This window comes from Castor canadensis, chromosome 8 (assembly GCF_047511655.1).
Source record: "Castor canadensis chromosome 8, mCasCan1.hap1v2, whole genome shotgun sequence".
Taxonomy (NCBI): Eukaryota; Metazoa; Chordata; class Mammalia; order Rodentia; family Castoridae; genus Castor; species Castor canadensis.
This window is the reverse complement of record NC_133393.1, coordinates 109,401,324-109,415,643: the sequence shown is the minus strand read 5'-3', so window position 1 is coordinate 109,415,643 and position 14,320 is coordinate 109,401,324. Positions and strand designations below refer to the sequence as shown.

General features: G+C 39.9%; 1 protein-coding gene and 1 non-coding gene across 2 annotated transcripts; one reads left to right on the top strand and one right to left on the bottom strand.

Moving 5' to 3' along the window:
- Nucleotides 1–605: 605 nt before the first annotated feature.
- Nucleotides 606–5,190, bottom strand: LOC109693326 (lysozyme C-like). Its single transcript, XM_074081778.1, has 4 exons — nucleotides 5,008–5,190; nucleotides 3,170–3,331; nucleotides 1,402–1,480; nucleotides 606–797 (listed from the first exon to the last, which is right to left on the bottom strand). Exons 1-4 carry the CDS (start codon nucleotides 5,141–5,143, stop codon nucleotides 731–733), a joined length of 444 nt encoding a protein of 147 aa, XP_073937879.1. The 5' UTR covers nucleotides 5,144–5,190; the 3' UTR covers nucleotides 606–730.
- LOC141410668 (small nucleolar RNA U13) lies at nucleotides 904–1,007 on the top strand. Its single transcript, XR_012435490.1, has one exon. It is a non-coding gene; the product is annotated as a small nucleolar RNA U13 (small nucleolar RNA).
- Nucleotides 5,191–14,320: the final 9,130 nt, after the last annotated feature.

The following is a 14,320-nucleotide window of genomic DNA, read 5'->3' as shown; positions in this document are numbered from 1 at the left end:
TTTGTTGAAATTCGTGAATCTATGTTAACAAAATTAAGGAAAATCAAGAGTTCATTACTGTTCCTTAATGCCTTCATGATCTGGGAGATGCAGGTAAGCATTCTTTCAAGGGTTAAAACCAATTCATAAACAAATTCTGAACTTATTTTTTAAATTCCATGAAAGCAACAAATACTTAAACCAAAGGACATATACTTAATGTAAATAAAGTCCGTAAATCAGGACATTTCCATTTTTAGGCTTGTTACATTGTGCTTCTTTTAAACTTGATCTTGCCCAAAACATTGGTTATTTTTGCTGTTTGTGGAAGTGACTGAATGGATGAAGGCGTCTATACCTACACATCTGGTATTTTGCTAAGCTCAATTTGTGTTAAAAGAAACTTTTGTTATATTTCCAACTAATATTAGGGAGTACTCATGTGATTCATGATTAAGTCTGGGTTTTTCCTTATAAAGAGTGGTACTTGAGATGTATTTGACAATCAAGGTTTCAGGTACACTTTCACAGCATTAGATCACGAGCAACCTGAAAAATGTAGGCTTAATATCATCTGATAATGAAAGCATCAGTGAACATCAGGCTCTGAGAAGGAAGGACGCATCTTCTTTCTACTTATATAATATTGCTTTATTGAAGGGGACACAATGGCAGTGTGACCTTTCACTTAACTGCAACTCCCATAATGGGAAAAAGGTGCAGCATGAGCTGAAGAAGGGAAATTCTGCAGTTACACTCCACATCCGCGAACGTACTGAGAGAGATCTTTGTTTAGACAATGCTTTTTCCACGCCACCCTAGAGAGAAGTGAAACACACAGAGAAGAGGGTTAAAAATTCTTCACTGAAGTACTTTCTCACAACCGTTGAGGAAACAGAATATTTTAGCAATGATAAATTACAGGTCTTTTTATTTAAATCACAATGTGGTGACTGGGTATTCACGCCATTGTGTGACATGTGCCTCCCTCACCCTCGTTAGGATGCCAGCGCGTTACCCTTCTGATGTGAAAAACCATACAGGCTTAGCCAGTCCCCAGTGTTGCTGTTTACTAAATGAAGAGATGTACTTTGCTTCTCCCCAAAGCCCTCAGGACAGCACAGAAGGCTGAACATAATACTGACTTAGAGATATTGCACATTTACTTAGTCTGTAAACAATTTGAAGATAGACAAGCAGTACAGTGTGGAGCATCTTCAAAACTGTGGAGATACCCTCAAGTAAGCAAAGGAGTAAAAGAGTAAGATTCTGATCAGCTACAGTAGATTGTTTCTGCAAGCATGGAGTAGTACATTGTTTTGTAGAAGCCCTGCAGTTTTCAGTTCTCACAGTGGTGCTTTGGTCTGTGAAAGCCTGCTCCCCCACATAGATCAACAGTAGGGTCAACAGGGTGAAACCTACCATGCGTTAATGCCTTGTGGATCACTGACGACCCTCTTTGCACACTCTACGGCTTTAGTGATGTCATCTTTCAACAAATCTGAAAGAGAGGAGTGAAGATTGCAAATGATTTTCATAGAACTTTCATCATTAGTTTAGATTTACCCAGTTTTACTCAGTTAGGCTTGGAAAGAAGACTGAGAATTTATTTTCCAACAGTGCACATGCTGGTGTTTGTGGGGGGAAATTTCTCTTTGTTCCTCCCAATTTGACATGATATAAATGGGTCTTTTTCTCTTTTACTGAAGACATCAGAACTTTGGAATTATTAACTAATATGATGGGCGGTCTTCTTTGTACCCAACACTGAAAAGATTGCCTACTAATGCTTCCATTGAAAATGTACCCTAAGGAAACTTAAGAAAAGCACCCAAACATGTATGCAAAAAGCTCTTCATAGCGATCCACAGAAGGGAGAAATGGAAACAAACTGAGTACTTAACAATAGGACCTGGATCAGTCAATTCAATCACAGAATATTCATATAATGGAATTCTGTTCACCCTTCAAAATGATAATGCAGATTGGTATTTGGTGATATGGAAATAATTTCTTTTAATAAGAAGTAAATTTTTAAAAAGTGTATAAAATAAAACTAAATTTTATAAACACATATTGTTTACGTTTTTATATGGGTACATAAATGCATGATATAACTTTACATTTATATACAAGATTGATATACATTTTGAAGAATGTTTACCAATTGTTTAGGGGTATGCAGGGTTTTGAACTCAGGAATTGCCCTTGCTAGGTAAGCTTTCAACCACTTGAGCCAAATTCTCAGCCCTCTAAATTTACCAATTGTTATAAATGCTGGGCAGTATGACTATGATGCAAATTTTCTTATTTGTATTTTTCAAATTTATTCAATGATCAAGGAGATTTAGCAATAAGAATATTTTAAAAATAAAACCAAAAAAATATATCCTAAAAGTACTCTCTCTTGGGACTTTTTTGCTGGTAGTGGGAATTGAACCAGGACTTTGGGCTTGCAAGGCAAGCCTTCTACCATTTGAGCCATTCCCCTAGCTCCTGTGGTGGGAATTCTAACATTTAAAATTTAAAAATACCAAGTTGACAGAATTTATGCACTATTTTATGGACTAAAGACTCCAAATGTTATTTCCATTTTCATATGAGTTCTGGGATATAATTCTCTCATGCCTTAAGCATGTAATGAATTCCACATGTTCTGTATCTTATAAGAAAAGATTTTTATCCTAAATACATGAATCTAAAAAGTAATGTTAGGTGTGCCAATGTTTATCTAGTAACCATGCCTTTTGGAGATCCAATCTAAATAATTTAGATTTAATAAATTTAATTTGTTCACCATAAAATCTCTCAGAAAAAAAAGGTATGTATATTGGTCTGAAAGTATGGCTAAAATAGTGGAATGCCTGTGTAGCAAGTGGGAGGCCCTGAGTTCAAATCTCAGTACCATCGAAAAAATTTGTATGTCTATATAGAGAAAAAAGCAACTATCCCAAAATGTTAATAACTGTTAAAAATGCACAGGTATATGGTTGGCTTTTTAATAGCAGGATGTAATTTTTTGTACATTTAGAACATTTCATTATAAAAGATGAAATAAGAATAGACCACAAAACCAAATTGAGATGGATTTTCTCTACATTGCTGGTGAATTTTTCATATACACTGATCTCTACTCTTCTAAGAATAACCGGGTTGTTCCTATGGCATCACCCTTCCTATCATGTCTTACCTTTGCAGGACACACCACAGGCATTTTTTGCTCCTGGGGTTTTGCCATCATTACACCAGTAGCGGCTATTGATCTGAAATATTCCATAATCGGTGCTTTTGTCTCGATTGCGGTTTGTAACTCCTGTGTTATAATTGCTCTCCCATTTGGCAATACACATCCCTGAAAAGAAATTATTTTTAGAAATAAACACCAACACTAAATGATATATACTATATTCCAAAATCAGTTCTATTTACTAGTGACTTACTTTATAAGTACAAAGATGTATTTAACTTGTAAAATATCTTAACAGTTTAGTTTTTTGTTTGTTTTGACATAGGGTTGCTATGTTTCCTACACTAGCATCAGACTCCTGGACTCAAGTGATCCCTCCACCTCTGCCTCTTCAGTAGCTGAAGAGGCATGTGGACATACGTCCATGTGGACATACGTCCCATGGACATACGTCCACTTCACGCCTTTTAAACGGCCCCGGTGAGAATCCATTTGCAGAGCAAATCAATTTGGCATACTAATGAAATAATATAAGGCATTTTGCAAAATATTAAAATAGCTGGTGGTTCCTTTGAATGTTGCCTGATCCCTCAGGCAACATTAAGCCTAGAATGGAAAATCAAGTTGTTGAGAGGACGTTGTAACTTCACAACACATACATAGGCTGATGAAAAAATACTTTTCATGGGGAAAATAAAAAATTTTTTCTGGGGGTGGGGAAGAGAAAATTTCTTTTAATATACAAAGGTGAATTTGGAAAAAATATTATAGAATAGGTTATGCTAGGATCACACACATATCCATTCGTCTCTATACTCATTCCTGCAAAAATAGTTATAGATTTCAATCTAAAAAGAACAGTGATTACAATGATTACTATGGAATAAGCTACAAAAAACCTAGTCTCATGAGACATTTTTTTCTTTTTTTTTTTGAAAAGGGACACACTATGTTGTGTAATTGGCCTTGAACTCCTGGACTCATGATCCTTTAGCCTCAACCTTCAGAGTAGCAGGAACTACAGGTATGTACCATTGCACCTTAAACTGTTTCGAAGAAAATGCAACAAAATTAGTCAAGCTAAAGTGGTCAAATTATAAAACATTTTTTGCTGAATATCAGAGATCCATATAAACGGAGAGACAGGATGAATATAGGTTCCTACCGATTATTTCTAAGAGTTCAACAAAATTTTTCAAAATCTTGCTGTTGAAAACCCCATGGCATGGCATCAGAATTTAAGAAAAATGCTGTGTGACCCAAGGCTTTCGGAACCCACGTTGCAATCAGGCCCTGCAATGTTCTTTTATTCACCCTACATGGGCCTTAAGTCTGAGACAACTGGCCAGCCTAGAGGCACTAGAAATGTACATCAGGTCCTGTTTAACCTAAAATTTCATTGAATCTCCCCATCTCAGGCCTTCATTCCTTCGGAAGGTATCTCTGATCCTATAGGACCAAATGATGTATTTGTTAATCAGCATAATCACCATGATCATCACTGTTATTATCTGCAGTGGGTGGACTGAACCAAGACCCTTCACATGCTAGGCGAGCGCTCTACCACTGAGATGCATCCCCAGCCCTTGGTTTCTGGAGACCAGTCTTGGTGTATCTCCCATGCTCTTGCTGGTTTCGAACTTTCAGTCTTCCTGCTGCCATCTCCTCAGTGCAAGAACAGGTGACTACTGCCACATCTGTACAAACTGATGTTTTTACATATACAAACCCACAAAGACATACATTTATTTAGACACGCAAAGCTTCTTCTGCCCATTCATTCCCTCCTAGTCTCTGCTCCATACCTGGCTATCTGCAGTTAGAAAGCAGAGTATACTTACACTGTGACAGTTTAATGCCTTTGTAGCCATCCATTCCCTTGCTTTTTAGAGTTCTGGCCAACTCACACGGTTTATACTGCTTGCCTTGGACACTGACAGAGAGGAGGAGAAGCCCCAGAAGAAGGAGAGCCTTCATGTTGACTGGGAAGACCAACCACTAAGCTGCCTAGCGTAAGCTGGTCCCAGTATTTAAGCATCTTTAAACTTCCTTCTTCCTCCAGCCTTTGGGAACTCCACCTTTTGTGCTGTATGCAAAGCAGGAAATATTTACTGACCCATCCCCATTTTTTATGCATGAGGAGAGATATTCTGATGTCCTAAAAAAGTAATGTACAGGAAAATGATGTTGTAAAACTTGGCTCTGTAGCATTATTTCCAAAGCATGAATTTTTTTCTGTTTTAAAGTCACCTTGTGCAACTGCAATGAAAAAAGAGGTAACTATTTCTACTTCTTAAATCAACTGTGACTTTTGAGAAATGGTCATTTTCATTAAATTGTTTTGTTACATTCACTAATTTGTGTTGCTCTTTTTCACTTACAATTATTTATGCAAATGCTTTTCCTCAAGATGGACTTAGCACATGTACCTGTCCTTTAAATGGTCTACAGCATGACAGCATGTGGCTCGGCCAGTTTCCTACTCTAGACTTTTCTATTGGTGTCACTGTTAATATTGTATTATTATAAATCAGTGTGTCACTACTATAAATAAGGCTGGTGTGACAAAGTTCCTCAATTTTTTCCCACAATGCCTTGCTCCTGTTTCCCTGTTGGAATATAAAGGTCATTATAAACTTACTGGGGTTTGGATTTAGCTCAGTGAAGCCCTGGTTAAACCTAAAAGACCTCTGCCCTGGATTTGACTATGAGGACAGAGCCACATAAACATCATCACTTGGTAATCACCCTTGTTTTCTACCATTGGCAGTACCAGCTTTGGCTCTAACTTACTGTTGAATCCAGTTCAAAAACTGAGAATAATCCCACCTTTTCAGACTTCACCTCATGTGGATTCTTTAATAATCAATACTGAGACAGATTTTCCTACCCAAACATACAGAACCAGGTAAAACATTAAGCATTTAGTCTTTTGTACACTTGATGTTCTTCCTAATTCAATGCTCAGAGAACATCCAGTTAGTATCTATTCTGGTTTGGTCCTATTGATCAAATTGTTTTCCTTTTAAATATTGGATTAATTATGGACTTATACTTTCTTGGGGTATAATAATCAAATACATGTTTGGTACCCAGAGCCAGAACGATAGCAGTGATAGTGTGACTCTTCAAAGGGAAGAAGTTATTTTGATCCCCTTAGTTATTTCACCTGGAACAGGAGTTAAGGGCACTGACAATACTCTTTTGCAATTTTATTACTTCATTTGAAATAATGAACAAGTCTGTTAAAAATGAAATAGGAGGAAAGCATAATTTTGAAGCAGAGATATTTTCCCCAGAAATTTTCTATGTCCTGCATGTTTTACTTGGTACAATCTGTACATTTGTTTCCTTAGGAAAAGAGCTTTAAAGATCTCATATTTTGTGTTGTATTACTATGCACAATGATTTTTAATTATTCATAATTCATAAATAATTCAGCTTACAAAATTCTGGGTAAACCTGTCTCTGATAATGGGATATTCCAGTCCAAGCTTTAATATTCCTTCCTGGGTTTTCACTCAATGTTCCTTTTACAATGCAAGACAAATACCATATCCATTGATTTCTTCTCAAAAGGCACTCTATGCCATTAGAGCACTCGACAGCATCATTCTCATGAATACCCTAGCCACGGGAAAACTCAATAGGACACACAGAAATCCAATGACTAGAAGAAATTTCTGAGTTTTGGAATATTTCCTGCATTGATGCATCCAGTATTATGTGCCCTAAACTTCACAGTGTAAGCAAGAATTTAGATGTGAGTGCTTCCATAATATCTTCTCCATTTACTCTGTAAGTTAAAGAAGCTACTGGCCTCTGAGGTCATTGTTCATCTGTTATAGAGCTAACACTGAATGTTCAACAATAACATCTAAACTCTTCCTCTTGTGATGAGGGAATAAATGTACTCATTTCCTAAGTACACTGTCAAGTACAAAAGCATGTGCACCCAGGGTGGCTTTAACAGCTTCAAATGGGACATTATGACCTGGACATGGTGCAAAGTCTCCATGTTGGTGGTCACAGAAAAGAGAAGTTTTAAAATACATGGCCAACCCAGGTATTCTGGTCCATGCCTAAAGCCCCAGTTACTTGGGAGGCTCATGTGGGAGGATCACTTGAATCCATGGGCTTTAAGACTGGCCTGGGTGAAATATCTAAATCCAATCTTGAAAAAAAAAAAAAAAAGACCAAGGTAAGAACCAACAAGAGCAATAGAAAAATAAGGAGATTACAACAGATGAAAAACATCAACAAAATTTTGTAATCAACAGGGGATGACTGGGAATTTTGCATGATTGGGAAAGCTGACACATGAGTAACAAGAAAAATGGGAAGTCCATGAAGCAAGCTGGTTCTGGCCCTACAGCCTAGAAAACAGCACTGGTTGGCAGTTCTATAAACAAGACTTACTGGAAGTCTGGATGGGAGTGGTTAAACTCCCAGATCTTCTCTCCTAGGCAAGGAAGCTAGGTTGCTTCCCCTTCTCACCCCAGAACAATGATGGGAAAATCATTCTTAGCAGAGGATGAGCCAGAGACTCTGGACTTGAGAGTCAAGGCACAGCTAAGGGCTGGGGACGTAGCTCAGTGGTAGTGTGATTGGACTGCATCCTCAAGCCCCTGGGTTAAATGTCAGCTCCAGGAGAAAAAAGAAAATTCACAGCTAAGGGCAGGGTTATAGTGTCATAATGTAAACAAGGAGAAGTAAAAGTCTGCATTCTTAGCCCTAAGCCAGATCCCTAGCTTTCTAATCACACCTTTTGAGCTCCTTGATTTTGACTGACAAAATGATCTCCTGAGAACCAGTCAGGCCCTGAAACCTGTTCCTACATGGGGCAGGAGTGTGATAGGGATGGCAAGGTTTGCTGCTTCTTCCAGAATCACTCTTCTGGCCCCTCAAGTGAGGTGTCTTCCAAAGATGATTCTCATTAAATCCTGAGGCTGAAGACCCTCAGCTCAAGGGTCCAAACCTGCAAATGTGAAAAAAATACCCTTGGAGAGATCCAAGATGGTTATTATGGTATGGAAGCAGATAGCCCAAGCTCCAACTCCAAAACCCTGCTGAGATGCTGGAGCCGCACTTGGCAGAAGTAAAGCACCAAACAGAATCAAACCTTTGACACCCTGAACCTCTAGCCCATGGAAAGCTTCCCCACAACACATTACACTGAGAAAACTTGAGGACTGCCACTGCCACCACAGCTGTTGCCACTGGCTCTAATCCTGCCTGGGAGACATCCTACAGCCCAAACAGGGGAGCACCATGTGTCACATGGAATTCCCTCAGCCCCTCCCAGGATAAATGAGCACAGCCTCTGGGCAGACTGACCCCCCCCAAAAAAAAACCTGAATGACAAACAGTGAACTGTAATCCAGTAGAACAGCAGAGGGGGCGGGAAAGCTAAAAGTGCACCAGAGAAGAGGGAGGGACAAGCAGCTAATCTTGGAGGGAACTATCAGTAAATAAAAGCCAGAAAGGCAGAAAGGCCATGAGCAGGTGGGCAATAAGCCACTCCCCAAAGCAGGGCAGGTAGTGGATCACCAAGCTCATCTCCTGAGCCAGTGAGCAGCACCCAAAGTCAAACTGCCCTGCAAAATTGAAAACCAGATAGCAAGCCATCATAACACACTGACAGCAGGTGGAGGTGGGGTGGCTGACAGAACACTGAACCTGCCCCAGAGAAAGGGGGCAGGGTAAAGAAATAAGCCCCCAGCATGGAAACCCCAGTAAACAAGCACAGCTAAAAGCTACCTCCAAAGTAGGACAACTAGTGGACTACAGAGCTGATCTCCTGAACCTGAGAGAAGATTTCAAACTTAAACTGCCACACCTTGCTGGGGAGGAGGTTGACCAACCAGCTGCAGTTGAAAGGTAACACAGCTATCAGCTGAGGAAATCAATATCCCAGACCACCCTGCACGATTGGGCAAAGTTACCTCACCTCACAATTTCAATTCAACTGGTAGACAGAAGAACAAAACACTACTCACAAGCCAATCACCTGGACCACATCAGAGCTTCTGCTTATGTGCCAATACCAGGACTAGATGCTGGAAGAGTAACTCCAAAACATAAACTAAGACTGAAATTTTATTGTTCCTGAACCTGGTGTTTTTCCTTTTCTTTCTTTTTTGTTTTTATTTGTTTGTTCATTTTTTCCCATTGATTTCTTTGGGCTTTGGGGGAGGTTGTTTTGTTATTGTGGGTTTTCTATTTTTATTTTTATTCTTATTACCAAGAACAAGCAAAATCCAAAACAAGCAGAAGGAGGGAAATAATAAAAATAAGAGCCAAAATGAATGAAATAGAGACCCAAAAACCATACAAAGAATCAGTGAAAAAATAAACAAGATTGACAGACCCCTGGCAAATCTGAGGAGAGAAAAAAACCCAAATCAGTAAAATCTGAAATGCAAAAGAGGACATACAACAAAAACCATGGAAATCCAGGGAATCTTTGAGAACCTATGTGCCAATAAATTTGGAAATCTTGAAAAAATGGACAAATTTCTAGATACTTATGACCACCCAAAATTGAACCAAGAGTGTTGGGCCAAAAGCCACAGTCTGACAAGGTCACTGTGACTTAGCAGCATTCTGACAAGTTTGGAATCTGCAGGTGTACCATGTCTCTATCACAGTGGGAAGGAACACTAAATGGTTTCCTTTGACTGAAAAGAAGTTTATACTTAGTCAAGGACACTGGCAGTAAGAATACAGGGTGACCAAAACAGAAAGGTTGTAACTAGGTCGGAGTGTTTTTGATGTTTAAATCTCTTTCTCTTTTGTATAAAGCCTGCTGAGAAAAATAAAATTTTGCCAATTTGTCATCAGCCTTCTGGCCGTCTTGATATGTGTCTTGTCCATTCATTCCTTCCCTGAGGCCCTTCGGGTCAAGGACCTCTGTGATCCCAGCAGGTGGTCCCCGAACAGAGGCTTAAGGTAAGAAAGGCTCTGGAGGTGCACATAAACATAAATTTACTTTCATTTTCAAGGATATGGAGCAACATTGAGAGAGAAATGGGCCAACAAGAAAGTAAGGAGCAGGTTCTCTTTACAGAAATTTTATGTTCAATGTTGTGTAGTAGTGGTTGTAAAGTGTCTAAAAGTCGATTACAGAGGTTTTTGTCTTCTGTTCAAAATGTGTGTCCTTGGTTTCCTGAAGAGGGAACTGTTAACTTGAAAACATGGGAGAGGGTGGGGCAGTGGATAAAAGATTACTCAAGCACCTATAGATGCCTTCTCTTTATGGAAACTGATTAGAGATTACCTTGACCCGTTGTCTGAGGTCACCACTATTCTGCTGCTGAGAGGTGACTGGGAGGAGATTCCAAAGACAGAGATTGAAATACAAACTTCCCCCTTTGTCTCTAAATTTGCCACCTCCTGAGGAGCCCCTTGGTCATCCTCCAGAGGATGATTTTGATCCTGACTCTGATATCTTGTCCCCAGAGAAAGAGGCCAAATTGAAAGAGGAGGCTGTATGGTATCATGACTCTCCTATTATAATGCACCTCTTTAAAAAATTATCTGTTTCCAAGGCCCCAAAAGTAGTTTCTTTTAAGCCACATCATAATGGCCCTGTGTTAAGTGGCCATGAGACTTTTGATCTTTCCCCTTTACAAAAGGCTATGTGGGAGGGTAGGCAGCAGGGAAAAGATATAAGGGGATTGCGTTGCTTCCCTATTTGGTTACAGGGAAATCAGAGAGTCTATCAGGCTTTGCCTTTTAAAATTTTAAAGGAACTGAAAGTGTCAGTGATGCAATATGGATCTACTACTCCTTTCATTCTGGAAATAGTTAAAACATTGGTGAGTGAGCCTTTGCCTCCCACAGATTGGAAGGCCATAGCCAAGACTTGCTTTTGGAAGGTGATTATCTGCTATGAACATCTGAGTTTCAAGATAGATGCTTTGATCAAGCGGATAGGAATCGGGCACTTAGATCCCCTTTACTGCTGATCAACTGGCAGGGGAAGGCCAATGGGGAAGTGTGCAGCAACAGCTGAATTTCCCCAAGGAACACTATAGCCAGGTAAATACTTTGATTGACCAGGCCTGGAGGTGACTTCCTTCTTCAGGTTTAAAGATGGAGGAGCTAAGTAAAATCAAGCAAGGGCCAGATGAACCCTATCAGGATTTTGTTTCCCATTTGTGGCAAGCTGTAGGAAGGTTGGTGGTAGAGGGAGAAGCAGGGATGATCTTAGTAAAGCAACTGGCTTTTAAAAATGCTAACGCTGCTTGTCAAACAGCCATTCGGCCCTATAGAAAAAAGGGAACTTTGGCAGATTATATTAGATTGTGCGGTGACATAGGACCTTCCTATTTGCAAGGTGTGGCTAGGGCCACTGCAATGAGGGGAATGACGCCACTGCAGTTATGAAAAACAATTCATCAATCTGGCAAGCAGTCTCGAGGAAATTGTTTTAATTGTGAAAAACCTGGACATTTAGCTAAGCAGTGTCCTCAGAGGTCAGGAGGTACCTCCAAGCCTATTCCTTCTAAAGCTGGAGGACAAATGCTGCTTCCTCCTACACTTTGTCCAAGATGCCAGAGAGGACAACATTGGGCAAATCAATGTCACTCTTGGTATACTGCTGAGGGCCATCCCATCACACCTATACAATCCAAGGCACAACAGGGAAACTCCCTCAGGGACCCAGTTGCCCGGCCCCTTCAAACAATGGCAGCAATAACATTCAAACCTGCTAAGAATACAATCGGGATTTCAGATCTTCAATGAGTGACCACTGGAAGTGGGGGACTGGACCTCAGCCCCGCCTCCAGAGTTGTATTAATCCCTGAAATGGGTACTCATTCCTACAGGGATTTATGGGCCATTGCCTGCAGGTAGTGTTGGCTTGCTTTTAGGACAAGATGGTATGACCATGAAGGGACTTCATGTCTTTCCAGGGGTAATTGATTCTGACTTTCTGGAGGAAATTAAAGTCAAGGCTCATACTCTCTCCACCATTGTTACCCTCACTCCCGAGCAAAAATTGGCAAAGCTAATTCTAATTCCTTATCTTTTGGGCTCAGATAGGGTATTAACCAATCAACCTCAGGAGACAAAAGGGTTTGGGTCCTCCAATAAACCTTATTGGATTCAACAGATCAGAGACTCTCATCCAGAGTTAGAGCTGAAAATTAATGGTAAAACATCTGGAGCAGATGTTTCAGTGCTTTCTTTGTTTCATTGGCCTGAAGCCTGGTCAATGCAGCCAGCCATAACTCAGCTTTGTGGTTGGGCAGAGCCAGTCTCCTTATCAAAGTTCTTCACTTCTTCAGTGGGACAATCCAGAGGGAAATACTAGTTACTTTCAGCCATATATCCTATCACATCTCCCTATTAATTTATGGGGACATGATGTACTAAAGGATATGGGGCTATTACTTGTTAGTACTAATACCTAAGTAACTCAAATAATGTTAAATCAAGGTTTTGACCCATGGGCAGGACTGGGTGTCACCCATCAGGGCATAACTCAGCCCACTGAGCCCCTCCAAAAAAAATAATTGACATGGTTTGTGGTTTAAACATTTTTTTGCATGGGCCTTGATGACTCCTCCACTGCAGACTGCTGACACAATTACTTGGCTCTCAGATGAGCCTGTCTGGGTGGATCAGTGGCCCCTTACTAAGGAAAAATTAGCTGCCACTCACCAGTTAGTAGAAAAACAGTTACAAAAAGGCATATAAAACCTACTACTAGCCTCTAAAATGCTCCCATATTTGTAATAAAAAAGAAGTCAGGTAAACGGAGGCTCTTGCAGGATCTGTGAGCTAGTAATAAAACTATGCAGATTATGGGTTCTCTGCAACCAGTTTTTCCTTCTCCTACTGCCATTCCTTCACATTTTCATTTAATTGTTATAGATTTGAAAGATTGTTTTTTCACGATACCTTTACACCCTAATGATGGTCCCAGGTTTGCTTTCAGCCTGCCAGCCATTAACTTCAAGGAACCCGTGCATAGATTTCAATGGAAAGTATTACCCCAAGGTATGGCTAATAGTCCTAACTGTGTCAACAATTCACTGCTCAAGCTCTTGCCCCTGTCCGATTGCAGTTCCCTGATGCTTATATCATGCATTATACGGATGATGTCCTCCTCGCTTCTTCAGAGGAGAGCCAATTACATCTTATCTTTGATAATACTTGCCATGCTTTCGTTGCTTTTGGGTTATGTATTGCCACAAAAAAGGTTCAAAAGCAAGCCCCCTATTCGTATTTAGGACACATTATTGATGGTTCCCAGATAAAACCAACACTCCCTTAACTTAGATTTGACAGTTTAAAAACACACTTAGTGACTTTCAAAAACTTTCGGGTGACATTATTTAGATTCATCCTACCTAACTACTGGAGATCTAAAGCCTCTTTTTGATATCCTCAAGGGAGACTCTGACCCCTCCTCTCCATGGATACTGACACCTCCAGCTAAGGAGGCCAGATAGATAATTTCTAAAGGCCTTTGTCTGGCACAAGTCACCCAGATTCATCTTACAGAACCTCTTTATTTGCTCTTAACAGTCATAAAACATACCTCAACTGTGCTACTGTGGCAGAAACATGCCCTTGGAATGGCAGCATTTACCTGTTTCTAGGTCTCATACCCTTATACCTTTCCATACCCTCATTTCTTCTCTTACTGTAAAAGGCCATCTTCATGTCAGGCAGCTTTTTGGTCTTGACCCTGATATTATTGTTGTTCCATTTACTAAAACACAGCTTTCCTGGCTTTTTCAAAACAAATTTCTTTTAACTATCCAGCAAACAAATTAATCCATTTTTACAAAAATAACTCTTATTTTTCCTCAGATTATTCACAGAACTCCTGTTCCTCAGGCTAGTTGGTATTTACTGAGGGCTCTGCCAAAGGAGTAGCTGCTACTGTCACTGATGGACGAGTTCACACTAGGAACTGCCCTCCTAGGTCTGCACAGTGAGTTGAACTACACGCTATTTTGCTTGCTTTTGAAATCCTTTCGAACGATGCTTTTAATCTTTTCAGACAGTCAATATCTTTATCAGGTATTATGTACTATTCAAACTGCACTGATCTCCCATACTGCAGATGAAGAATTATTTCACCTGTTCCTCCAGTTACAATCCTTTATTCATCACTGTTCTGCTCCCTGTTTT

Excerpts from the sequence above, each read along its gene's own strand:
- LOC109693326 (XM_074081778.1), bottom strand. The coding sequence starts at position 5,143 with ATGAAGGCTCTCCTTCTTCTGGGGCTTCTCCTCCTCTCTGTCAGTGTC. Across the intron at positions 1,481-3,169 it reads CTGTGGTGTGTCCTGCAAAG|ATTTGTTGAAAGATGACATC; the intron begins GTAAGACATGAT and ends CCTCTCTTTCAG. Across the intron at positions 798-1,401 it reads CCACAAGGCATTAACGCATG|GGTGGCGTGGAAAAAGCATT; the intron begins GTAGGTTTCACC and ends ACTTCTCTCTAG.